This window comes from Manis javanica, chromosome 4 (assembly GCF_040802235.1).
Source record: "Manis javanica isolate MJ-LG chromosome 4, MJ_LKY, whole genome shotgun sequence".
In the NCBI taxonomy this organism is placed as follows: domain Eukaryota; kingdom Metazoa; phylum Chordata; class Mammalia; order Pholidota; family Manidae; genus Manis; species Manis javanica.
In genome coordinates, this window is record NC_133159.1 from 164,189,291 (window position 1) to 164,217,224 (window position 27,934).

Sequence of the window (27,934 nt, forward strand, 5' to 3'; positions counted from 1 at the left end):
CAAAAAGACATGAGAGTCCATTCTTCATTTTATTGAAGTGACCCACCCACAGTGACTCATCCCAACTACTGAATTTCAAAAGATAAACTGCAGGTCCTTGGTGTTAGCACTAATTTATGGTAACAGTCATTTCCTTTAAACAGTTATTTTCCTTTGCCCTTCATTTTAATTTGCAAATAAAAGTATATATTTACATGTTTATATACAAATAACTTCAAAAACAAATTAATTCCAATCTTAGTCCAAGAGTTTCCACTTTAGAAGTGGTATAGTACTATGCTATATATACCCTTTCCAAAAGTCTCTCAGGACTTGGTGAGTTCCAAATACTCATCCACAAACTGTTCCCCTTTAATAAACCAAGTACTTCATTTCTGAGTAAATTAGAGGAAATATTACAGAACATGCTTTGTACAATATAATACCACTACTGAAAATGGCTCTGGGTTTTGTAATCCAAGGTTCTGATTTAAAGCAAAAATATGTGGCATGGACTGCAACGGCAAAGAAGTGTCCAATTACAACTAGAGGGTTAGGAGACAATCTGTAATAGAAGAAAATATATATGTATTAGTAAGACCCAGAAATTAAAGTTTACTCATAAAAAGACATCCCAGTTATGTATCATCTACAAAGCTAAATACACAGTCTGCATTTTAGAGAACTTTACAAGCTTGTGTCTTCCTGCTGAATTTGATGGCAGGGACAGACAAAAAATGTTTTTTACAAGACACTACTTAGAATATACCTCCGTCAGAGAAGCTAGTAACTCCTCTAAGTATAGTTTATATAAATTCTATGTTTTGAGCTGTTTTCTTTCACTACTCTTGACATCCAGTCCGCAGTACTAGATGGCCTGGCACAGTACTGACATTCAGATTATAGATGAATGAGGAAACACAGAATTTCAATTTTAGACTTTGCCGATAATTATCACTCTACATACATCTGTTTGTCAGAACTATTAGCAAGTTTCTTGAGTCCCTAAACTTCAACCAAATTAAAATTTAAATACAAATTTCTCTTATCCATGGGTTCCATATATCAGAACATTTATTTAAACCCACAGGCCCAAAACAAGCTTCTATTTTAATGAAGGGTTTTAGCTTCACCTACCACCAACTTCTAATCAAAACTGTTTCTCAGAAGTAAAACAAAAGATGAAATACTGCCTTTTTTTCATTTCTCTGAGCTAGTGGATAATAAAAATGGTAGAATGTATATGAAAGATTTGCAGTAATTCATAAACTGAACAGTCCTAAGAAAATTTGCAATTTTTCCCTTGTCACCAAAGCAACTTACACAGAAAGCAGCCCAATGGGACCAGTAACACATTCTCTACCAAGTTTGAAATTAAAAAAAACAAGCTTTTCTTAGTTGATGCAGGGAATCTAAAATAAAATTTTTTTAATTACTCCCAGTCAAACTGTTCACACATTTGTGTTAGGGTGCTAATGATATGTCAGAAAAAATGAAGCTGTAACATATATCAAACTTCATAGATAATTTTTAAAAAATCTAGTCCTGGAATTTTAATGACCGAAAAATTCTTTTAAATTCCATAATCAACATTATGGACAGTAGCTTTACTATGAATATATATACATTTTTATTAATAAATAATTACTATACCAAACATGCAGGTCCTGGAAGTTGTTTAAAAGCTATTTCCTTGATTATATTGTAAATTCATTAAATGATACAAAATATTTTATAAACTTTTTGTTTAAAAATACAATTCTAGAAACCAAATTCCCAATCACTCAAATGCCCAGCTTGTATCTCTGAAATAATAATAATGCCTTTTATTGGTATAGTATTTTAGGCTTTTCAAAGTAATTCATTAAACCCTCACAACATAGCATGATCGATCAGTAACCTTTTTAATAGTTAAGCATTAATGTTCTTTTCAGGTATGCCTACATTTGTATTTACAACAGAAAGAAAGAGGATGCGCTAGGCAAACTTTTATTCCAATAAAGCTCTTCCCTCCTCTAACTCTCATTATTTTCTTTATGTTGTTTTGTTGGCAGATTCAAATTCATAATGTAAGACACTCAAGAGCTTACAAAAGCTTAGGAAGAAGAGCTTAGAAAGACTCAAAACTTAGTATTCTTTTTACTTCCCCAACCAACCGTTTTAACTTCCATTCCAAGTAGCAAGGAAGGAGTAACTGGCAAATCACAATCAATGAGTTGTTTTTTTAGCAAGAATGATGGTTATGGAGGCTACCGAAGGCATTTGTACAGTATCATCCTTTGTAATCAGATCACCAAAGGGTGGATCACTAGGGCCTCATCTGGGTCACAGAAATAGCTTTGTTGTCGATATATGAAGTAATGGGATTTGAGTTACATGTTTTCTTGGAAACCTAAAGGTCTAGCTTCATTAGCCTACCATTAACTAATTTGTATGCTGCTGTAGTTGTCTTTTTCTCCATCTCTAACACTGCTTCTGCTAGGTCATGTTCTCCTTAATACACAGATCGATTATCAACTCACTACAATATGTTAACAAAAACAAAAGCATGAGAATATTCAAATGACTAAAAGGTGGATGCATTTTGCTTCTTGGGCATGGTTATTTTATAAAATGTAAGCTTCACATTCATTTTATAAAATACTACTTTGAGAAGAAATTGAAACTAGTATCAGAAAGAAATATTAACAATGGCATTATATTTCAATTCATGGCCAGAAAGATCGATCCATCACAACCTTATGCATTTGGGGATATGTATGGTCCGATTGGGACCAGAGGAATTAATAACAGTGAATTATTGAGGTATTGTTATTAAGGTTGTCCAAGAGAAGACAATAGCCTTCCACACAAAGTAGTGGATATATGATGATTAGAAGCTAAAAATCTTACTCAAGGATGGAGTTAAAGGACTATGAACTTGTGAGTCTGCAAACTCAGGAAACATTTCTATTTGACCTAATCACTAACTTTTGAAAATTAAGTTCCCTCCCTGTGCTAAAAATTTGCAATTCAGTAATGTTCATTAAAAAATATCTACACTTACCATCTGGAGCAGAAAATAATTCATAAAGAGCCTGAGCAAGGATATTCACAACAAAAGAATGAGACATTTTTCTTGTCCAATAGAATGATTTTTTGGCCAAAAAAGAAAAAGATCACTTATTATATGGTAACAGGGGAAAAAAAGAACAAACTGCTGTTTACCTTAAACTGTTATTTACCCTATGCCTTATGTTCAGCATTTACACACACACACACACACACATTTCCAGAGCAATGAGTTATGACTCTGAAACTAAATTCACAATCACTATGGGCAAAGCGAGCCATGCAAGCCAATGTTATATAACACCCAAATACAGAAATTGAGAAGATCTGTGAGATTCACCAGTAGCAAGTCAGGGTCTGTAAGCCTCAACAGACTGCCTAAGAAGCATTACTAAGGATCAGACTCCTAGGTACTTTCCTCCAGCAAAGTCCCATTCCTCTGAAGGTCCAGAAAGAAATCTGTTTTGAGACATTTTTGCCAAAGAGTAAATTTAGTATCTTACCTGGAAAACAGCAGCATCATTATAAAGGTCAGGAATACCAGTTAGCGTGTTTCTCCACAGCTTAATGTCTTTAAAGACAACAGTCATCTCACCCCTGTAAGAGGGTGCCTCATGTTGTAGGCATCTCCCAAAAGAAGAACCCCTGTAAAGAGAATGTCTGGGTCATGGCACCATCTGAGTGCATCCCTTAAGGCAGAAGCTGCTCTACTAATTTACAAATGTTACGAATGAGAGCTAGACAATTAGAGTGTGAAAACACAAAGGAACAAATGATAAGTTTGCTGAGGCAAAATTTCCAAGGGTTGGCTCAGTTAATAGTTCCTGTGTACCTACCATGCGCCAGACAGTGGGAATACAGTGAGAACAAGAGCATGTTTCCCACCCTTATGAAACTCACACATGAATCAAAGGGGAAGTCAAAGTCAAAATGTTTGTTTATAAGGCCTTTCGTGACAAAAAAAGTACCTATAGGCAGCCAGGCATAAAAAGCAAGTCTTCGAAAGAAAAAAGCAAATCAAAAGATCTCTAACATTTCACTTCAAAGGTTATACTTCAAACTGAAAAAAAAAACAATAGGCAGCTATTCCAAACCCATCAGAAGTTAATTTAGGAGAATGTAAACCTGGACTGAATCTTATCCGAAATCTTACCCTTGAGTCAAAGCAGAAGAAGGAAGCTCCCAGTTTGACTCAAGGTGCACCTCCTGACTGAGCTGCCTGACACTGAGATTCCCAGTCTGTTGTCAGACTGGTTAGACCTAGGACTTAGATTTTAAAAAGCACTTAATAATTTTGTCTGTGAGAGAAATTAAGACAACAATAATAACAGTGCTGAGGTGGTAAAATTATGGATAATTTTGTTCTGTAATGTCACAATATACTACATAACTACGGAATATGTTAATATGTATTAATTTACAAAAAAGTAGCTTCTAAATTTAATTCAATTTTTTACATATTACTTGAATACCTTCACTAAAAAACCATAAATTATAACTAGCTTTTATTCCTCCTTCTCCATGGAACAGTCCTCATCCCTCCAACTGGGATATGTTCCCACAGCAGGTTGTTAATATTGTTTTGGCATTGGCTTCATTCCCCTTTGCATATGGTTTATTGACATGACTGAGAGTTCATTATGCTTGTTTTTATGCAGCAAATTACAATCTGTTTAAGTTCAGTAACTACAGCATATTGACAGCTCCCATTCAGACCTCTCTTTGAAGCTCCCCACTCAGGTTTTTAATGGTGCTCCCTCCACATGACACCTCCAAATGCCTACCGGCTCACTTCATGCCCAGTATGTCCAAAAGTGAACTCACCACTTCTCCCCACACTTCCCTAAACTTACATTCTTTTTCCTTTCTTTCCAGTGGCAGCAAATAGCTGGCCAAATTATCTAAGCTTGAAACCTGGAATCCACTAAGAGGCTTCACTCTCCCTTACTATATTATCCAGTTAATCATGGAGTTTCATGCATTCTACGTCCTAGATATTTCCCAAATCCATTCCCTACCTTCCATTTTTATTGCCACATCCTAGTTTAGGCCTTTCATTATCACTGATAGAGAGTAATTAAATAGTCTTACTATTAGCTTTAGTCTGAATGAACTTTCAACCAAATGACCCTCCACAACATATCAGAGTAATTATCTCTAAAATAAAAATCTTACCATGACACTATCATGTTTTAAACTTTTCAATGAACTGTTAGAACAAATGAGTTCTGCAAGATTTTGAGATACAAGATACATATGTGAAAATCAATTTTATGTCTATACACTAGCAATGAAGCATCTTGAAATTAAGAAAACAAGTTCATTTACAGTAGTATCAAAAGGAGTGAAATACTTGGGAGTAAATTTAACAAAAGAAATGTAAAACACTCTGAAAACTATGGAATGTTGTTGAAAGAAACTTACATTTATAGTCAACTGAATTTTGACAAGAGCGCCAAGGAACTCCAAAGGGGAAAGAACAGTCTTTTCAACCAGTGGTGCTGGGACAACCCTGGACCCCTTCTTCACACCATACACAAAACTTAATCCAAAATGGATCAAACACCTAAATGTAATAGCTAAAACTATGGAAGTCTTCATAGGAATCAATCTTTATGACCTTGGGTTAGGCAAAGCCTTTATAGATAATAGCATCAAAAGCATGAGTGGCAAGAAAAACAAATCAAAACTAGACCTCATGAAAGTTAAAAACATCAAGAAGTGAAAAGACAGTCCATGGAATGAGAGAAAAGTTTTATACATCATATATCTAATAAGGGACTTATTTCTTGAATATATAAGGAACTCTTAGAACTCAACGATAAAAACTTCCAAATTTGTCCAGTTAAAAAAATGTGCAAAGTCTGAAAGGACATTTACACAAGTGGCCAATAAACACATGAAAAGATGTTCAAAATCATTACCCATCAGATAAATGCAAATCAAAACCACAAAGAGATATCACTTCATACTTACTAAGATGGTTATGAGCAAAAAGACAGATAACATGTGTTGTGAAAGATGTAAAGAAATCAGAACCCTCATATATTACTAACAGGAATGCAAAATGGGCAGCCACTTTGGAAAACAGTTTAGCAGTTCCTCAAAGAGGTAAACAGAGTCAACATATAACCCCAAAATTCTACTCCTAAATATACACCATGAAAAATGAAAATATATGTCCACAAAAACTTGTACACAGATATTCACAGCAGCATTGTTCATAACTATAATTGGAAACAACCCAAATGTTTATCTGATGAATGGATAATCAAAACAAAGTATATCCACACATGGAATATTATTTGCTTATAAAAGCAAATGAAAGGCCGGGGGGGCTGGAGCGGCGGCCCGGGCTCCGCCGGGGCGGGGCGGGCTGGGTCCGGGGAGGCAGGAGGTCCGGGCCTTGGCGGGTGCGTATCGGCCGCCGGCAGGGCTCGTGCCTGCTCGACCAGGCTTGGCCTCGGAGCCCCGGGCCACTTCGCCAACCCGACCTCCAAGCCAGCCTGCGCCTCCCGGCCCGGCCTCCTCCCCGGGCCCGCGCATCCTCCGGGAGCTGAGTCCGCGCGGAGACCGCCCGTCCGCAGTGGATCCCGGGGAGCCTGACGCGAGGGGCCCGCGCGCTGCACACGCGCCCGGGGTTTGTTGTTTATACCCCATGTTATCCCATCACCAGAAGAGTCTGGGCAGAGACTGGACTGCACCGTGGGAGAATCTGCAAAGGTGTTGCTGGAACAGACATATTTCTAGTTGTGTAAGGTGGCCTGGACATTATTCTCGTGCTCCTTACCCGTACTTCAGCAGTAGGCACTTTTCACTAAATTGGAGACCACCTTGTCTGTTTGAGTCTAGAACTCAGTTTCCATACTGGAACTGGAGACCTGACAACCTGAGCCAGACATCTTTGATTCATCTCTCTAACGGCATGCACTCTGAGGGAGATGAACCTTCGTCAAAACGAAGAAAACACCAAGGCGCAATAGAATGGCATTGGGAATACATATGTAACCATAATAAAGAAAAAATGACGATCCTAGGAGACAAAAATGTTGACCCCAAATGAGAAGACAGTGACAACAAGTTTGACTTTTCCGTGATGTCCTATAACATACTTTCACAGGATTTACTGGAAGACAATTCACATCTCTATAGACACTGCCAGCGGCCAGTATTACACTGGAGTTTCAGGTTTCCCAATAGTTTGAAAGAAATTAAACACTTTGATGCAGATATACTTTGTTTGCAAGAAGTTCAAGAAGATCATTATGGAACAGAAATCAGGCCAAGTTTGGAATCATTTGGTTATCACTCTGAATACAAGATGTGGACGGGAAGGAAACCTGATGGCTGTGCCATTTGCTTCAAACATTCCAAATTTTCACTCTTTTATCAGTGAACCCAGTGGAATTCTACCGCCCTAATGTTCCTCTGTTGGACAGAGACAATGTTGGATTAGTGTTGCTCTTGCAGCCCAAAGTTCCTGGTGCTGCGTCTCCTGTGATGTGTGTAGCTAACACACATCTCTTGTATAACCCAAGGCGAGGTGATATTAAGCTGACGCAGTTGGCAGTGCTGCTGGCAGAGATTTCCAGTGTTGCCCATCAGAAAGATGGTGGCTTCTGCCCTACTGTTGTGTGGTGACTGTAATTCTGTTCCTGGTTCTCCACTCTAGTTTCATAAAGGAAGGAAAATTGAACTATGAAGGACTTGCCATAGGAAAGGTATCTGGCCAGGAACAGTCTTCACGGGGACAAAGAATTTTATCTATTCCAATTTGGCCCCCAAACCTAGGTATCTCACAGAACTGTGTGTATGAGGTACAGCAGTTACCAAAAGTAGAAAAGACAGACAGTGATTTGATGCAAACCCAGCTGGACAAAGCAGAGGTCTTGGTGACAACTGAAAAATTATCTTCAAATTTACAGCACCATTTCAGCTTGTCGTCTGTTTATTCCCATTATTTTCCTGATACTGGAATTCCAGAAGTGACTTCCTGTCATTTCCGAAGTGCCATAACTGTGGATTATATTTTCTATTCTGCTGAAAGGAAGATGTTGCTGGGCAGCCAGGAGCTGAAGTTGCTTTGGTTGGTAGTTTGAAACTTCTAGCTAGACTGTCACCTCTTACAGAACAGGACTTATGGACTGTTAATGGACTTCCTAATGAAAATAACTCTTCAGGTCATCTGCCTTTGTTGGCTAAGTTCAGACTTGAGCTCTGACTCTTCTGTGATTACATACTGTATTCTCTTTCAAAGAACCTTAAGTTCTTAAGAGTTTGCATGTTGCTTATTTTTGTGCTGTAAGAAAACATTGTTAAATGTTTGAAACAAATACCAGAAGAAAAACGTTTACATAATTTTCTTTTTAATAATGAAAAAATATTTTCAGGACAAGTGTGAGATCTAAATGCTCTTTATTGTAAAAGAGTTGTATTTTTTATTAAATCCCAGTAAACTGACAGTGATTTTTAAATATAATGCAACTTCTTTAAAAAAAAAAGAAAGCAAATGAAGGACTAACACATGTTACAACATGGATGAACCTCAAAAAAGCCACTTACAAAGGACCATATATTATGATTTCATTTATAGAAAATGTCCAGAATAGGCAAATCTATAGAGATAAAAAGCAGATTAGTGGTTGACTAGGGCTGGGGGTTAGAAGGAAATGAGGAAGGCTGCTCATGGGTACAGGACTTCTTCTTGGGGTGATAAAAATGTTCTAAAATTGACTGTGGTAATGGTTGTAAATACCTGTGAATATACTGGAAACTAATGAACTGTACACTTTAAATGGGTAAACTATATAATTTGTGAATTATATCTCACTAAAGTAATTTTACTGAGGTATAAAACTTTTAAATGGCTTCTAGAAAAACCTTTTCAATGACTTTCCATCGTCTATAGTATTAAACTAAACTTTCAGTAAGTATCTTACCTTTCTTCTACTCTGACACCTATCCTTTGCCCCAGCCATGGGCAACCTGAGTTCACTGAAAGTGCCACCATTCCTCAGTCCTCCTGGCCTTTGTGGATACTATCCCACGTACTCAGAAGTCCCTCATCTCACTGTGCAACTCATGAACTCCCACTCGTCCCTCAGGCCCCAACTCCAGCTTCACTCCCTGAGCAGTATCTTCCCTCACCACCCTTCCCAGGTCACAGGCTCCCCTCCCTGCCTTGCAGCTCCCTTCACGGTGAATCAGTGGTTCTGAGAGCAGGCTTCTATCATTACAGCATTTATCAACGGTGTTCTGAAATTACCTTCACTAGAAAACTGCGTTCTCTAGACTATATGTAACTGTTGTAGCCTCAATAGCTAGCACAGTGACTTGTATACACTCAATATTAAATAATAAAGATATAAAATTAATCTTGATTATTAGTAACATATTAATCCACAGTAACCAATTCTCTGTCCCACAAGTTATTCCCAGCAGTATAATCACATATGGCATTTGGAATACTGAAATTGAGTATTTGGAATATCCTTTATAAAATCAGTCCAATAAAAGAATACCTCGTTTGTTTACTGGTGAAGAAGGAAGGAAGCTTGCTGGCATAGCTCTCAAATGAGAATCCTGAGTGGCTTCTAGGAATGGTTCTTTCAGGTGATCTGCAAGAAATCCCACCCCACCATATAAATGGCTTAACATTTCAATATCAAATTATCACATTTTCTTATCAAGTATAAACAAATACCTGCTATATGTCTGTTATGGTTGTCACATATATCCTTGGTGACAAATCAAAAACTAATTATTTCAATAATAAATTGTTCACTATGTACCTAGTTATTCATGCTGAAAAAAAAGGAATCTAAGAGAAAATTAATGTAAATCAATATATATCCAGTTGAATGAACAAAAAACTAGAGAAAGAGTGAAGCAAATTTAGATGAAATGGGACAAGGAGAAAAACCACCTGCCCCTCCTCCGAATGTTAACTGATAGGTGTCATATTTAACAATTTATGGTCACCACCATATTCAGATTAAATATACCACCAATTCAGAAACAGCAGGAGAGTATGTACAGTAGAAAAAGGATAAGATGTAGAGAGCTCTACCTGAGCTTCAATTTCTTCATCTATAAAATGAATGGATTGGATTAGCTCATCTCTGAGATACTTCCCAGTTTTAAAGTTTTGTGCTTCTACTTGTATAGAAAATGAACTTTCTTTTCATATAGTTCTCATTGTAATCTGGGAATACAGGAACAGAATGCCTAGTACTGAAATTATTCTATTCCTTAAGGAGTAGAATTTCAATAATCTAATATTAACATAAACCTGTAAATGGTTTTTCCTTCCATGATCTTAGGGCAGTCTGCTCCAACTAACCTCTGAATTGGAAAAAACAATCTATAGTAAAAGAAAAAAAATGCTAAGAATATCATGATACTGACTATCCTTTTCCTAAATATGCCTAACTCATTTTTCCATCTGAAATCTTCAAAAATGTCTTAACTGAGTGAAAATGTATTGAAATGTTGAAAATGTCATTATTAAAAATCTAAATTGATCCATCTATACCTTCATTTCTGTTAATACTCTGTTATAAAAGAGTGCTTTTGCTTAGTTAAAAAAAACTTGAAAAAAGAACATTTAAAAAAAATTCACTTATACCAAGGATTGTTTCCTATTACTATATTACTATAATCATATAATTAGCAAGCAGGACTTCCCTTCAATTTTTCCAATATTCTTAATAATTTTTTACATTCTTTTCTTACCTGCATCTTCCCATTCTCAAAAAAAAAATCAGAATATAATTTTTGTGTCTGCAATCTCATGAAGCCTTTCTGTATTCAACTCAAAACTAAAAATCATCTTAAAGACTCCTTATAGCTTTCATGTTCTGAGGGCAAGGATGTATTAGCCAGGCAGACCTGGTTTCAAACTTGGCTGTGCCACTTCCTAATAGTTTGTTCTTGGAGAAGCCAAGTAATCTCTCCAAATCTTAGTTCCCTTATGTGTAAAATGGGGGTAATGATAATGCCTACCTCGGAGGGTGGTTGGTAGATTAAATGAAATTGTGTTTTCTTAAATAGTACACATTCAATAAGTGGTAGCTAGCGTTTCTACAAAAGCTAAGCACAAAAATAATTAAACATAAGACTTTAGGTTGCTCTTCAGACTACCTTAAAAAGTACCATATATGCCAATATTAGTATTCTAAAAACTATGCTTTGTTAATATGAATAGATTGAAACTTTTTTTTAACTTTGCAATTTTATGTGCTAAATGGTTCAGCTCAGAGTACCTGACTGACTAGATGCATTTTTTCATGCGCCATCCTTACCTCTGGCCCAATTTAGACACAGCTTTAGTGAAAACTGGAGATGGAGAACCTTTTGTGAAATTTGCTTTCAGGCTGTAGATTACAATGGGAAATGAAATCTTTTCTTACCAGGTAATTGTGGGTAAATTTTTTCGACCATGTATTCTCTTAAATTCCTTGGCATTTCTCCTCGAATGTCAACAAGTACTCGAGTTTCATTAGATGAAATCTGGTAGATGAGAACTGGGCTTGGGTTAGCTAAAATAAGTTCAGCATGATGTGCCTTAAATTGTGGTGCATTCTAGGGAAGAAATAAAATATTTTAACAATTTTCAAATTTCAAGTTGCCTTTATTTTTCTATAATTACATTCGTACAGTACCTTCATAAGAAAGCCAACAAAATGAGATAAAACAGAAACTTTATTGGAGGTCAGGCTTTTCCTGAACTTGGAAAAAAGTCCATCTGCAACAACAGTCAATGGAGCGTGCAGTTCCTACAGCAAACATAAAGCATATTCAGCTAAGTGGTTAGAAATACAGAGGAAAAGGACTGTTCCTTCAAAATGTGCATGAAGAAATTTAAATATATAATCAGACAACATTATAGAGGCTATTTGAAGATAATGCTTTGAAGAAACTATTTTATGGGCTTAAGTTAATGCATGACCAATCTTCAGAGGTGCGTCATCTGAATCCCTAAGGATCACCATCCTTCAAAGCTCTACCATTCAAACCATCTGGGATTAAGCTACACTTTAATAAACAACTACTAAGCAAGCATAGACCTTGAAAAACTGAATATCATTACAAATTTCAAGTACAAGCCAGATATTTTTATTCTAGAATTTTCAAGCCTCATACAGTGCTTTCAATCAGTGGCTAGGGCTAAGAGAATTTTGTATATATGGACTATGTACAAAATTAAATATACAATACAAATGATACAAAAACATATTGGGCAGTTAAAGCCCATTTTGTTCAAGGGTAAACTGTACTGGAAACTATTTAATTCTAGTATTTCCCCAGAGAATCTCTTACTTGTACCTTTCTCCTTTAAATAATTGCGTATTTTATCCTAATACTTTCTTTTATAGTGAATCCTTCCTTTTCCACCTTCCAGTTCCCCTCTGCTTCTCTGCTAGGGTATATTTCTCATGTCCGGTTTTAATACTGTTAATATAGTGGGGTTTGCTTATGAAGTTATTTGTATAGCAATGTGTTGCGATCTAAAATCCATCTTATTGCAGAGGGCTTGGAGGGAACTCAATCCATCTGAGAAATGAGAAATTGCTGAGCCTACTTTTTTAAAGGAGTAGAAGAATAAGAAGGAAAAGAACCTCTTAGGAAGAGCTATCATTTGATATATCGCACCCTGACGTCTCCAGTTTCTTTACCTTTGTACTGAACTCCCACCACAGCATCATCTTCTTCTAATAACTGCAGCACAATGCCCTCGATAAACTTTGTACTAAAAGGTAAATAGAAATCAATTCTATAAGAGCACATTTGAATAATTTAAATGAGGAATCATAAACTCCTTAATTCTTATCTCCAGTTTGCTCTTGTAAACTGGACACACATGCTTTGTGAACACATGTCCACAGAAAAAGGTCTAGAATGACAAAAAGCAAAAACATCATTAATGAATTTTAGAATTATGTGTAGTATTTTCTAATTTCCTAAAATTGAAGACATGTTACAAATGTAATGATTAAAAGAATACTTTTTTTTTCTGAGACAAAATCTGTAATAGTGTGTCTGTAGGTAGGTATTTGATATGCCCTGCTTAATTAGCAAAAAAATGATATCCAATGAAAAGTTACACAATAGAATCATGAAATAAGGGTAAGTGATTGAAAGACTATGGATGACAATAGACTAGAACAGATTGAGCATGCAGAATTACATAGTCATTATGAATTCTATATTATATATATATAAATATGTAAAGCAATGTTACAATGATATAGTATATTAATAATATATAAAAATAAATATATATTAAAAATAATATAGTGCTCCTGGGTTGAGAATCCTTGTAAGATCTTTCCAACAGTAATGGAATGTTATTTTGTATTTCTCTTTCTATTCTTTCATTAATTTGAACAAATATGTATGCGCATTTAATAATATGTTATTCAGTGATTTTAAAATATTTACTCTGCAACCTAAGTAAATGTCACCTTTATAAATTCTTCATTATGCCACAGCAATGCAAATGTGCAACTAATACTGGTTCTGATGATTCCAAATGTCTACGTGTACTTAAGTCACTTAGCAAAATTTTGATTTTCAAAAATGTTGACATCCAGAAAGAAAAAAATAGCCAGTTTCAAGAAACCTTTGTTACTCTATTTTACAAGTTTAGTTTTCCATTCTCAAAGTCATTACCTACTCAAAACTGTTCAGGGTTAGGGCACTAATAAAATCTGAATGTAGAAAAAATTCCATCATAAGAAAGAAAAATCACTTTATGTTGAAAATGTTTGACAGTGATTAACCCTGGATATTCATTCCTATGAATTCATTATCTCTGGTCATAAAGTCACTGGTTCTATAAGTATTTTAGTGGACTAAATTGCATAATGCCAGCCTCTAGTTTATAAACATACCTAATTTATGGTGAATGGAATCTGTGATGAGTGAGCTTTTGAGCTAAAATACAGAGTGCTCAGAGCATCCAGAGAATCGAGGGCAGCATGTACACATTTTAAAGAGAAAGAATCCTATTTTCTTAGAAAGCCTAAAGCCCTCCATGGCTAACATTTCCTTATAAAAAAGCAAGATCATTTTCTAAATGAAAAGTAACTTCCATTCCCTTTACTACTTAGCGTCCAAATGTAATGGGCCTGCAGGTACAGAGTTCAGTAAGATAAGGCCTGTTTCTTCAAGGCCTTAGGATCAAATACGGTATTCAGCGGGAGAGATGTCAGCATCTCTAACCCAGTATTTGGTAATACATAATAATGTTGTTGATGAGGAGAGGAGTACTTAACAAGCATAAACTTATCACAACAGTATGCATGTGGGTGTGTACATAAGATAGTAGCAATATATATAACCTTATAATAGTAATGATTAATATTTTCATTGTTAGTGACCATAGTCTATGCTAGCTTTAAAAAATGTTACTTTTCCAGTGTTTTAGAAGTTTTTGTTATAAAATATATATCTACTTCCTTTTGATAAAAATATAAATTCCTAGGTCTACCTCCTATAGACCCTGATTTCTGAGTTCTTCATCGCTGGACAGGTATTGCCTATGACTCAGATCTCTGGGCCACTCTCTCAACAGCATTCCCTGTGCAGTGTGTTCTGGGGTGCATCTGCCAGGAACTGTGAGGCTATCTGTTCTCCCCACTGCCGGCTATTTAAATGGAAAGTTCCTCTGAGTCTTTTGTCAATTCAGTAGGCTTGGAAAGATGACAACATCCTCTTACAACAGTTTTCCACATTAGACGTAAATGTGCACTTTTTTAAATTCTCTCCTAGTTGAACATAACCTTCTGCTTGCTTTCTTCAGTATTTTTATCACGTTCCAATTCTTTCTTCATGTTTCATTCTCACATATTTATTCCTACGTTTAAAGAGCAGCAGTCCTCTTTAATCTTGGCCTCGCCCGCGTCCGGGAGGCCGGGTCCCGGTTCGAAGGCGGCGGGCGGCTCGCGCGGACCCGGCAGCAGCGCAGCGGCGAGCAGGGAACACGCCAGGGAGGAGCCCAGGAACTGCGTGGTGGACGGGCGGCGGCGGCGCGGGCTGCAGCGGCGGGGCGGGGCGGGGCGGGGCGGGCCCCCTCCGGGCCCCTCCCCCTCCCCCTCCCCTCCCCCTCCCCTCCCCCTCCCCGGGGTCTCCGTGGGCCCGGCGAGCTTGGGCGGCGTGAGCGGGTCCGGCCGGCGCTGCCCACGCCGCGCGTCGCGCTGCAGCCAGGGCCTGGCGGGCGCGCGTCAGGTGGCGTCGCACAGGAAGCCAGATGTCCGAGCGCCCCTCATGCGGAGCCGCGAGGTGAGGCGCAGGCGGACGCTCCTCGGGCCGCGCTCCCGCTCGCTCTCCGGGAAGGGGGACCCCGCCACGACGCCCCGCGTTGCGCGGCCCTCCGGCCACCCCCCGACCCGCGTCGCCTCCCCGCCCCCTCCCCGAGGCGCGGCGGCCGGGGGGGGGGGGGGGGCGGGGCCTGGAGAACGGGGCGCGGGCGGCGGGGCCTGGAGAACGGGGCGGTGGCGGCGAGGGGCGGGCATCAAGAATTTTTTAAACAGATTTTTATCTCAATTCATTAAAAAATAAAATACATGCAGACAGTTTTACATACCCACACAGATTCATACCCAGATTGGAAAATACAACCGGACTTTATCCACCAAATATTCATACTAGTTACTTCTAGTGAGAAGGATCATGGATAATTTTTATAGTCTTCTTTATGATATTCTTAACAAAGGCACTGAAGATCTAACATTCTTCTAACTTATGGTTAACATAATATCTATATTCCAGCCTATACCCAAACACTCACAAAAATTTATAATAGTGTGTTAACAAAGGCCAAGGTTAAATGTGTTCTTTAACATTACATCTTTGAAGCTGGAGTCTTACTTGGGCTCTGCCATGGCTGCTTTCCGAAGACTCATGATCAATCCTCCACGATGGAAAGCTCTTCCGCTCTGCACTTGATTGTTTTCCGATAGAGGGTAAGGAATTTGAACCTCTGACTTGCTTTCATGATCATGAATTATGTAGCCATGTACATCCTGGGGATCAGTACCTTGTACGTCATCTGCAAAACTATTCAGTTCAAAAATACCGATTTCATTAACGTGCCCAGAATTCTACTAGGCACCAAAAGGACAAGGAGGCATTGAAAATGAGTCTCTGTCTTCATCAAGCTATGAGACCGTTTGGAAGACTGGACATTAATGTATTTTGAAATCTTAATGCTTCTGGAAAAGTACACAAATATCCTAAAAAGTTGCCAATTAGCAATATCTTCCATTTGGATCTCAGTAAATTGCCAGTCTTTACTCAGATGTTAGTAAAGTTTGTAAAAAAAATACTATATGCTTGAAGCCCATCTAGTATTTCTATAATGTTTTGTCCAACTACTAAGATAGCTTGTTTTTCTCAACCCGTAACTGTATTACAGATGTACTTTATATGCTAAAACTGACCAATTTAGAACACACCAGAAAATGTAAAAAGGATAGCAGCATAATAAAATTTTGCCTTGGGTAAACTATCTTAAGTACATAAATAAGGTCTAATTTAAGATTTCTGGGACATGTCTCTATCTCAACTTTATTGATGGAATCAAATACGACAGACTTTGGACACTTAAACAGGCAGAAAGACAGAACCTTAAACTTCAATGAAATTCATGCTTCAAGAATAATAGATATTAATAATTTAGAAGCCAGTGACATTAACTACAGTTATCACTAGCCATTAATCATAGGGCTCCATAATTGTGATATTTGACTACTTACTGGTTAATATATCAGATAAAGTAACATGGAAAACACTCTTCCACATTAAAAAGTACAGAACTGCTTTCCATTAAAAAGCAAGCGAAAAAGCAAAAACAAAAAACCATATATGCAAAACATGAAGAGCAACTTCAAAGTCAAACCAGTAAGCAAGTTTTAAAGGCAACAGCATAAGGGTATCAGAACTACAAGCCAAGAAAGCTAGAGTTGTAAAGGGCACTCCTGGAAAGCAAGTAAGGGTCTCATATGCAAGGGACATTGGAATTTCACACCATATATAAATTTCTTGTCAATAAAATAAAGATCACAAAACTCAATTCAATGACCTGAGACATGACATGGAATTAAGCCATCTACCCAGGACATGACCCATAAGAAATCCAAACATAACTTTGTGCTCAAACTGAGTATATAGTGCATATTAAAATATGTATCATTTATGAAAGCCCAAATATAAACCAGAGTCAAGGAATAAATATAAGAAAAGATATGGAGGATTTATGAAACTATAAATACATTAAAGACCTAACTGAATGCAGGGTATACCACATTCATGAATAAGAACTTCAAATCAATTTTTCAAAATTGAGCTATAGATTCAGTATTTTTTGAGTCATAATCTTGACAGAGTTTTTTAGTTTCATGGAAATTGAGAACCTAATTATAAATTATATACAGAAAAGCAAAAAGACCAAGTAAAGTCAAGATGATCCTATAGAAAATGAGGTGAGGAGGAGGTCCCCCATTAATTACTGAGACTTCGATACATAAAGATAAAGCATTTAAATTATAATATTCATTTTAAGAGTTCTAGATATTAATCTTAAGCCAAAGGACAATCAGTTCACTTAATAAAAACCCACACTCCATGAGGGATAAGGTCCATATTATATAAAAAGTCCATGCTCCAAAAAGTAACTATTCAAAGTGTTTCTATATTCCATATCTCACACCTGAGGGGAAATTAATAGCATAAGGAAGATTAAAAGGACTTGATACTAAAGGATTTATGGTATGTGGACTAGCTAAAATACTTCATAGGTTCTCTGACACTTGATGAACTACATATAACAATCCATTGAGGCTTGTGCCATAACCTTGGAGTTGTCTCCTGAGGCCAGATCTCTAAAGAATATAGTTGGAGAGCATTTCTGGTTGCCTCATGGTCAACTAGAAAGGTAACGATCCTTCTCAGCAGTGTGTCACCCTGGCCTCAGGAAATCTCTTGTAAACTGGTGGTTTGGAAACCCATAAGGACAGAGATGGAATCTCCCTTCTTCATAAGGCACTCTCTCCACATGGGTCCTTACCCAGTAGTCTTTTGCTTTTCCTCCTCACCGACTGCTCCTTCTCGGTCCCCTTTTCTAGTTCCTGCTCACCTCACTGATCTCCAGATAGTAGAGTTCCCCAGGGTTCATTCCTGGAATGGTAATGTCTTCTAGTCTCATTTAAATTCTAGGACACCTCTCTCTCATACCAAACATTGACATCAGTAAGTCCTGCTGACTCTTCCTTTAAAATACATTTCCAGAATGTACTCACTTCCCACACCTCTACTGCTATGACCCTGTTCCAGTCTAGCAACTCTCATTGATTCTGCAATAACCTCCTAACAAGTCTCCTTGCTTCTGACCTTGCCACTTTATGATCTATTCTTTTTTCTACACAATAACAAGAATACTTGGAATATTGTTAATCATCCTTCTAAAATGTGACATTGAATAATTCTTCTTAAAATTCTCCAAAGGCTTCCATGTGGAGTCAAAGCCAAATCCATACAGTACGTTACAAAGACCTTTTAGAATCCAGCCCCGATAATCGACCTGACCTTTTCTCTAACTATTCTCACTCCAGTCAACACCACTCTCTCTCCTCACTCTTTTAAGAGGCCGGGCTTGCTCCTCCCCCAGGCTTTTCCCTTGATATTTTTTCTTGCCCCATATATCAAGGGCAACTCTCTTACCTCCTTCCATTCTTTACTCAAATATCATCTCTCAAAGAGGCTTTCCCTTCCCCAACCACATTATTTAAAATCACATAGCTCCCTATCTCCCTTTTTTCCAAAATCCTTATAACCATTAACATATATTCTTAATTTTATTTTTACCTTTTATCACCAGCCTCCAAACTACCCACTAGAATGTGTACTTTCTGATGGCTGGGATCATTTTCTGTTTTGTTCACCACTGTAGCCTCAGCATCAAGAACAGTATCTATAATATGATCAATGCCTAATAGATATTTGTTGAATGAATGAATGAATGTCAGTTCTTTAGTCACCTCCCTCTCTTGCATTATCGCGTTCTGCCTCACTACTTTCAACGTCACCAAACATCCTGTGGTATCAAGATGCACCTCCTTTGCCTTCACATCCACATCTCACTACTGCCCTATTTCTGTTTTTTATTAGTGAAAAACTCCTCGAGAGTAGTTTTCTATTCTCCAATTTTTTAATCTCCCACTCACATCAGTCTGATTTTGTCTCCACAACTCCACCACATCTCAATGTCACAAGCAAATTCCAAGTTGCCAAATCCAATGGCTGTTTTTCTATACTCATCTTACCTGACTTTGAATAGCAAACCAGGACACATCTGTCCTTTCCTTTATTGATACATACCCACTCCTCCTACTAGAAACATTCTCCTCTCTTGGATTAAGTGACACCAAACCCTGTGGCTTTCTTCTGCCATTCTGCCAGCTACTTCAAAGTCGCTTGTACACTGTCTTCTTCAAAAGTCAGCCTGGATTGGTTTATTCTGTTTTCTCTTTTCTCCCTACATGATCTCCTTAAATGGTTTTAATCATTGCTGTGGCTTTTAAGTGCTACAAGTATGCTGACATCTCTGAAATTTCTAACTCCAGCTCAAACCTCTCCTCTGCACTCCAGATTCATATATTTAACATGTTCACTTGATCTCAATGTCCTCCAAATTTCCTCCAACACCTGTTCCTCAACAGGTCATCTTCCTGTCAGCAAATGGTACCATTACCTACTGGTTGTTCAAACCAGAACCTAGGAATCATTTCTAATACCTCCCTCTTCCTTCTATCTCACACCAATTCTTCAGTGACTCTTGCCATTTCTGCCTCTTAATTTTATTGTGAATCAGTCCACTTCTCTTTATATCCTCTGCTACCTTGCTAGTCCAAACCACCATTATCTATTGTTTGAACTTAGCAATGAGTCCCCACTAGACTCCTTGCTTTGATTCTTGCTACTCCCACTGCCGCAATCTTAGTCTACTCACCACATCATATCCATGTATTCTTTCAAAATAGCATTCTACAAACTGCAGGGTATGATCAGTGATAAATTGTGAAATGAGTTTCAACCTGTGAATTGTATACTTGGGTAAAATGACAAGTATTTATAAAGTAAAATAAGACAAATTTCATTCCAATTTAAATATTACACGTATGTACTGAGGATGGTCAATGTGTTTGTTACTGTAAGTAGCTGTCAAAAGTTTAAGCCACTTTATAGAGGCATAATCCAGATCACATCACCTCCTACTCTACCTACAAAACTGTACAAAGCGGTATCTGCTTACCTCTCCAACCTTAATCTCAAGCCACTCTCTGTAACCCATCACTCAGTACTTTCTACCTACACTGGTGTCCTTGTTGGTTCCTTGAATAAAATAGCAAATATTTACACAGTGCCTACTACATACCAGGCACTGTTCTGAATGCTTTGCATATAGGAATTCATTTAATTCTCATTAACAACCTATGAGGCAAGGACTCTTAGTATGGCCATTTTACAGATGAGGGAACCAATACACAAGAGTTTCAAAACTTAGCCAAGGTCATACAGCTTTTTAAGCACCTGAGCTGGTATTCAAAACAGGCAATCTAGTTTCAGCATCAATGCTCATAATTACTCCAGCATTCCACCTACCACATATGCCAAGCAAGCTCTTTCTCAGTTCATAGCCTAGACATATCTTGTACTCTGATCCTCAAGAGTATAGTTGATCTGTTTTGTTCCCCAGTATAAATCTGGTATTCAGTACAGCACCTCACAAAGTGGACAGTGAATAAGTATACCCTAAATAAATAGTTAAGGGCTTAAAAAGCATTGGCTTAATGGATGAATGATGCTTAAAAGATTCTACAACAGGCACATAATAATATGCAGTCTACACATGATAGTCCCCTTCACCTTTCCCTAAAGTTTATGCCCTCATTCTATTTTTCCAGTCCTTCATTTTGATTATTACAATTTTTCAGCCACTTCATTGTATCTCACTAAGTCTACTTCATGTCTTCTCATACTACTAAATGCTTTTTTTCTCCTTTGCTCTCATTTTCATGGAAATTTGTTGGTAAACGAGTACAGTAACTTTTATAAAGAAAACAGAATACATTTTTACCATCGCAGGATAGAGTACAGTGCAGAGTGCTTGTTTGCAGTCATAACTCCTAAAGATCAATATGAACCTACCTTCAAGTCCAAGGTCTTTAAGGACGGGATAACCACCTGGCTGCAGAAATTCTCCAACTATCCTGTCAGGCTCTTTTAAATCTCTCTCAATTACTGACACCTTTCTTCCATCTCTGGAAAGGACTGCTGCCAAAGCAGAGCCAAGGACACCAGATCCCACAATGATAACTTCTGGATCATTTTGAGAAGGTGTTGATGCAGAGGCTGCTGCTCCTATCAAGGCTGTTTCTGAAATACCGGCTCCTTTTTTGCGCTGGTTAAAAAAAAGAAAAAGTGAATTACGTATCCATATGTGTTATCCTTAAATCATACTACTACTATATAGACACACTGGACTTTTGCATCTTGAGCAAAAGCTTTACCTTAAACAACAGCAAATCAAACGAACTATGAAATCTTTAAATACAGGTCATATATAAAAACCAATGATATAAAATACTGGCTAAAGAAAAATGTATAATATTATCCCAATAAGAGTAAGTTTAATATTTTATATAATAATGTATTACTAATAATATGTAATACATAACATATAGACTATATAATTATATATAATAATATATTCTGTTTTCTCAATATATTTAGAAAATGCTGTTCTACAGACGTATTTAGAAATCCACACCAGGCCAAATATAAAAAATACTTTTAAGGGGCTTCCAGGACTATTATAGGGAAAATTCCACAATTAATTATTCAATTCTTCAAATACATACTGAAGATCTACAAAATGCAAGCCATGTACAACTTCTGATACGACTTCACGTTGCAAACTATTCAGCACCTTTTAGGTACTTCCACTATTCATCTTAATTTTCTCCTTCGAGGTTTTCATCTGAACATCTATCTTAACCTAAAATCACTTTTATATAATGAAAAGACTGTCAAATCCTGGCTACTAATCTACTAATTGGGAATTATTTAACACAACAAAATTCCAAAGGAGTAAAATGACTATTTATCCTTTGGAATTCAACCTGATCACAATTTTATTTCCTTAACATATAAGAATATATTTAATTTACCCTTTCCTTTTCTTCTGATACTCTAAAGAGGGCCTGATCTAACATCTGGTCCTCCAATGTATAAATAAATATTAAACCTATTCCTTGCTGGGCTGACAGTAAAAACTTTACTTGATCATAAGATGACTTTTTCATGAAAAAGGCCTGTTTTGAGAGATTTATGCCCATTGAGAGTAACAGCGAGAGTGGGTTTTTCTTTTCAATGAATAATTCAATATTGTAATAAGTATTTTTTTCTTGGTATATGGATTCACAAGTGGGAATGTATTTCAGATACAGAATTCCAAGAAACCGTCTTTCTTGAGTTCTCTGACCTTAACGATTAAAATAAGATCAAATGCCATTTTCAAAGGGTTTTAATAAGTCCCAAGGCAAAAAGCTGAAACCATTTAAATAAAAGACTTAACCTTCTAAAAGATAAAACCCAAAACCTTTTAGAATTTTAATTCTCTGTGATTTTAATATCCATCCAGTCTTCCTTTATCTCTATAATGGACTGGGGCATTGTCCACTCCATTTTTAATAATTTCTCTTGGAGAAATCACCTTTTTGTCCTTTAAAGAGAAGATAATAGAGTTGACTCTTCCCATCACTATTTCTTAATGACCAGAGCTGATTATCCTTAAATTACTGTTCACAGAGCAAAATAAGGCCCTTTTCTCCTCTTAGCTATTTTTTAATAGTTTTTCTTCCTAAAATTTCCCTGTTAAACACACACACACACACAGACACACACACACACACACACACATACACACTTGGAAGGTCAGAATGGGAAGCACTAGTGGGAACTCAGTACTCAATACACAGCCTACCAACTCTGGTGTTTAGAAAATGAGCATAAAGTCTGAGGCATTCACAAAGTGAAACCCATTACTGACTACTGGTGATCCAATTCCCAAGTTATCTCAGACAATACCAAAGTATTCAAATTGAGAATTAAAGATTCCCTCCCCTTCCTTTTCCATTCCTCCAACCCACACCCATCATGTGTCACGGAATTCAGCACTACTCAAATGTGCCTAACAGATGTGTACTACCTTTAGACTAGTATTAATAGCTGCTATTTATTAGACAGTTATGAACCAGGCATTTTCCAAACATTAAATCATTTAATTCCCTAACAGCAGGCTATGCCACCCCCATCTAACAGAAAAGGTAAAAACTGATTCTTACAGAAACTAAGGTCTTCCAAAGGTCTGACAGCCAGAAGTGATGGAGCAAAAATTCTAGACCAAGTCCTCTGTTCTGTAAGCCTTGCTCATTTGTGTAAGTAATGTAGACACAGAACCCTAAGAGCAAATTACTTGCAGGCCACTCACCCCAACTCCAGATCATCATTATCCCCACCTGGCCCACTATTTGGGCTCTCTGACCTGATATCCCTGCTTCCATTCTTGTACTCCTACAATCCACTCTCCAAACAGTAACCAGAATGCTTTTAAAAACTAAAAATCAAATATTGTTACTCCCATGCTTAAAAATCCCCCCAGTGCTCTTGTGGAAAATCCAAACATCCATGGCCAACAGGCCTTATATATTCTGGCCTCAAAGATCTCCCTCATCCTTTACCACTGTCCCCTTCGCTGCTGTCTTCCCAGGGATTCTCATACTAAACATCACGTGAAAAACAGCCTTTGATTTAGGAACATGACTGAACTCTGGACAGTAGCCAATTACTCACTTGATTTAGTATATTACTACACCGATTTACTCCAATTATTCACTTGATTTAGGATATTACCACACTGATTTACTCAAAGCTCCGTTAATGTGGGGAGAGGAGGGTGTTTTGTCCAAGACTAAAGTGCTGAGCATTTTTACTGTGCCAGCTCTTCCAACTGTTCTGTCACTTCCCCCAACAATCACTTCTTACAAGCAGCAAACTTTACCTGCAGGTTTCTTCTCAGGTACAAACACAATTTTTACCCTAAAACATTTGTTTTTACATCACAGAAAGTGATTCTGTCCTCCTTCAAAATGAAATTCTAACATTTCCTTTCACCTTTCAAAATCAAATCAATATTCATAATCAATTTCATTTAGGTTGGCCCAACCAAATGAAACAAATGTTTTCAATCATCCCTAACGGTGTCAAGGATGCAGCCACAAACAGTCAAAGACTTAAAAAGAAAAACTGAGAATTCGTATCACTGTATCTAAATTATTGCCTTTTCCCCTTAAGGAGAGTGACCCCAATCCTAATTTAAAATAAGATACTCATTTGTTTGACCACTTTGAATTCAACCTACCCGCCTGGACTCAAGCTGCTCTTTATTTTCTGATCCAGGAGGGGATTTGGCCCAGAAGAAGCCAATGAAGGGCAAGGCTGACATAATATCCGAGAAGACGGCAAACTGGGACCCGCTCCGCTGGCGCCCGAGGGAGATCCCGTTTCCGTAGCGACAAAGGTACGAGAGCACCAGGCCCAGCGAGAGGAACACCAGCACGCACAGCAGGAGCTCCTTGTTGGCCAAGGAGACGAAGTCTCCGCATTTCTTATAAAAATAGGTGAAAGTAGCAATGCCAAGAAAAGTGCACATGGTTCCAAGGCTACTTGGGTGACTCTGGGTCCGTGTTGGGATCCTTTTTTTCCTTGTAGGGTTTGGGTGATGACAGGTTTTCCCCGAAATGCTACCAAAAGGAGCACAAGAAACCGGCCAAACTCCAGTAAATACCGTAAAAAAAAACCAGGATTGCAGTTCAAATCAGAGCTATTTACAAAATCATATAAAGTTATTACTACAAAAGTATCTGAAGACAGGAAAGTTGTCCAGGACTTAGAAAGCAGTATTTAAAAATCGCCTACTCCAACAGCACCCGACCGGGCTCTCCTCTTTCAGCCAATCCATTTATTTCCTTTTCTCTTGTTTCCTGGATGGGTTTTTCCTGGGGGTTATTGCAGGTGCTGTTTTTAATTTTGATGTTGGCTCCTAGTGCTGAAAAACCTTTCTCTCTAACCAGCAGCAGGTGCCCTTTCAGAAGACGGTGAGGGGTAAAAAAAAAAAATCAAAGAAATCTTGGCGCTGCGAGAAAGGTGGCCTCGCCTCCTGAGACCGCGATGCCCGGGCCGGGCTGGCAAGCGCGGAGTACGACTCGCCCCCCTTCGGGCGGCCAGGCTACGCGGCCCAGGTGGAAATTCTGGGCTGCCGTCTCCCACCAAAGATGGCCTCGGCTTCACCACTGCGGCTCCGGCGCAGGGAGGGGCAACCCCTGCTGAAAATCTCCCCACATCGGCCTCCGATACACCAGCCCCCGAACCTTCCAGTCCGCGATTCCGTTTCCCCCGCAGGTGAACGGCGATCTCCAGACAACTTCCCTTAGAGGGCGGCGACTCCCGATGGCCTGTTCGCCAACATCCCAAGCTCCGGCGCCGCCGCGCTAGTAACCAGAGTAACCAGCTGAGCTCCGGAGGCTTGTCACCCACCCCGCGCGCCCCGCGGCCCAAAGGCTCCGCCCAGGCGAGGGACCAGGGGGCGGGGCTAAAGGAGGAGGGCCCGCCCCGCCCTGCGCGCAGGCCTCGCCCGCCGCCGCCGGCGGCCAGTGAGGGCGCCCACCGCTCATATGCCGAGAAGGCGCAAATCGCCGTTTGGTCAATCGCGGACGCCGTTGCCAGATCGGGGACGCCAGGTGAGGCGCTAGGGCGATGTTGCGTGATGGTGTAGGGTGGGACTGCGCTCGGGGGGCCCTGCCACCTGGTGGGCTGATCGGAGGGCTTGATTTGGCTCCGGCGGAGGTGGGGTTCGAGGGGTTCGTGCCCTCGGGTCCGCCTTCAGGTTTTTGGCTGCAGCTCCCGCTGCTGGGGTCCTTCCTACACAGGGAGAGGCAGAGTTGGTGCCGAGGACGCCCCTGCGCCACCTAAAGTCGAGATGTTTCCATTCATTCCGTGGACTTTACTGAGCGCTTACTACAATGCCATCCCGGGGCCACAGGGATGAATCAGACACCACCTTTTTGTCCGGTGCCTAGTGTGTGTAGAACCTAGACGGCGGTAGAAAGAGCTACCGGTGTGTGGAGAACCGGGCGCTCAAGCTGAATCTGGAAGGACGAGTAGGCAGCAATTGCCAGAAGAAAGGAAGAAGAGATGGTGTGCCGGGTTTTCCCTTCCTCTTCCCCAAATTGTCAGGCAACTACGCACTTGTCGTTGTGCTCAGGCTAAAGACACCCTGATGCTCTTAGCCCCGTTCTCTCAAGATAAGAAACGTGGGAATGGGCGTGGGAGGACGAACGTGAAATAGAGATGTGCCTTAAGTGCCCGGAGAAACTGGGTAGACAGGGAACCATGGAAACCGGAGGCTGTCTTTCACTCGCCCTGGAGGGAGGCTGGGAAAGTCTCCGAGGAAGTTGCATGTACCCAAGACAAGCATTCTGGAGGAAACAGTAAAAGAGTGTGAGTCAAAAGGTGAGAGACAGCCCTTGTTATGAAACGATGAAACCTCCCCAGGATTTACTGACTCCTGATAACAGTGCCTTTGCTGACCTAGACTGCCTTGCCTACTTTAAACTCTATGACTTCATGTACAAATTCTGCCCTCTGGAGCACTGCTGAATTGTCACCTTTTCCATCAGGTCTCCACTGACCCACACCAAGTCACATGATAGTTTATTGATACCTATTATCCCAATCTCTGACTACACCTGTAAATTAAGCTTTATCATCCCACTCATCCTTGAGGGAAGGCCCTCTGTCTGATGAATCAGAATCACCCACAGCACCTAACACGTGTTGCACTTAATTTATCCTCCGTAACAAAGTTTTGATGAATGATGAATGATAGGTAGTAGGAAGACCAGATGACTTGAATCAGGAGAACTGGATTCTGGCAGCCACTAACCAGCTTTGTGACCTTGGACAAGTCAAAAGTCAGTCAGCCTCTTGAGGGAAAGGTCAGTATCTCCATGAAATCTAAATTCTTTGCAATCCTGAACCTGACACTTTGCTGAGTTCAAGATAGTATGGCACCTGCCATCATTTTTCATCCCAAATATTGTATGTTTTATCTGCTAATAAAATATTTTACATGTCAAAACATTTTCTCAGGTGTCATTTGACTCTCAAAATCACCTTGATTTTAAAAAAATACCAAACATGAAACTTAAAGAGGTTAAATGCCTTGGCCAAATCACAGCTTGTAAGTGATGAAACCAAAAGTTAAACTCCTACTCTCCAAATTCATGTTCCCCAATACTCTTAACTATCAATAACTGCTTTAACTTTCCTCTATCATAAAACCAAGACTTTCCCTCCCTAGCAATATTGCTCAATGTTACCAACAAATTCAGCTGTTTGAAATATATATGTAATTCAAAAGCATTCATGAAATAATCAGTTTAATGTGTGGGAAATCATTTTCCTGAAGACAAATCTTCAATACACTGCTTGTTGGTACCTTGAGTTCCTATATTGCTAAAATTCTAGAAGGCATCTGACTCTTACAGATGAAAACACAGTATCACCTGGATGATTGTTACTTGATTGTCATATTTGAGATTATCATAGGATTGTTTCCTTTTTAAGTAATTTAAAAATCTTTTGAAAGCCACTTCATCTGTTTACAGTCCAAGATCCACGTCTGTACTTGGGGCAAAAAGAACATTTGTAATGCCTAGCATAGGGCGCACCCTGAATGCTTATATTGCCTGGGCTTAATTAAAGGCTATATAACCATCAC

The 27,934-nt window shown here is 38.8% G+C and overlaps 1 protein-coding gene, 1 long non-coding RNA gene and 1 pseudogene across 2 annotated transcripts; 2 read left to right on the forward strand and 1 right to left on the reverse strand.

Annotated features, from left to right (window-relative positions):
• Positions 1-10: 10 nt before the first annotated feature.
• LOC140849280 (squalene monooxygenase-like) lies at positions 11-25,543 on the reverse strand. Its single transcript, XM_073236281.1, has 9 exons — positions 24,515-25,543; positions 21,241-21,493; positions 15,904-16,084; positions 12,708-12,781; positions 11,694-11,807; positions 11,442-11,613; positions 9,552-9,647; positions 3,534-3,675; positions 11-544 (listed from the first exon to the last, which is right to left on the reverse strand). The coding sequence occupies exons 1-5, from the start codon at positions 24,803-24,805 to the stop codon at positions 11,734-11,736; spliced, it is 873 nt and encodes a 290-aa protein (XP_073092382.1). The 5' UTR covers positions 24,806-25,543; the 3' UTR covers positions 11-544; positions 3,534-3,675; positions 9,552-9,647; positions 11,442-11,613; positions 11,694-11,733.
• LOC140849270 (protein angel homolog 2 pseudogene) lies at positions 6,173-8,623 on the forward strand (annotated as a pseudogene).
• LOC140849295 (uncharacterized) lies at positions 15,142-27,933 on the forward strand. Its single transcript, XR_012131037.1, has 5 exons — positions 15,142-15,315; positions 15,892-15,998; positions 24,553-24,673; positions 25,555-25,892; positions 26,082-27,933. It is a non-coding gene; the product is annotated as an uncharacterized lncRNA (long non-coding RNA).
• Position 27,934: the final 1 nt, after the last annotated feature.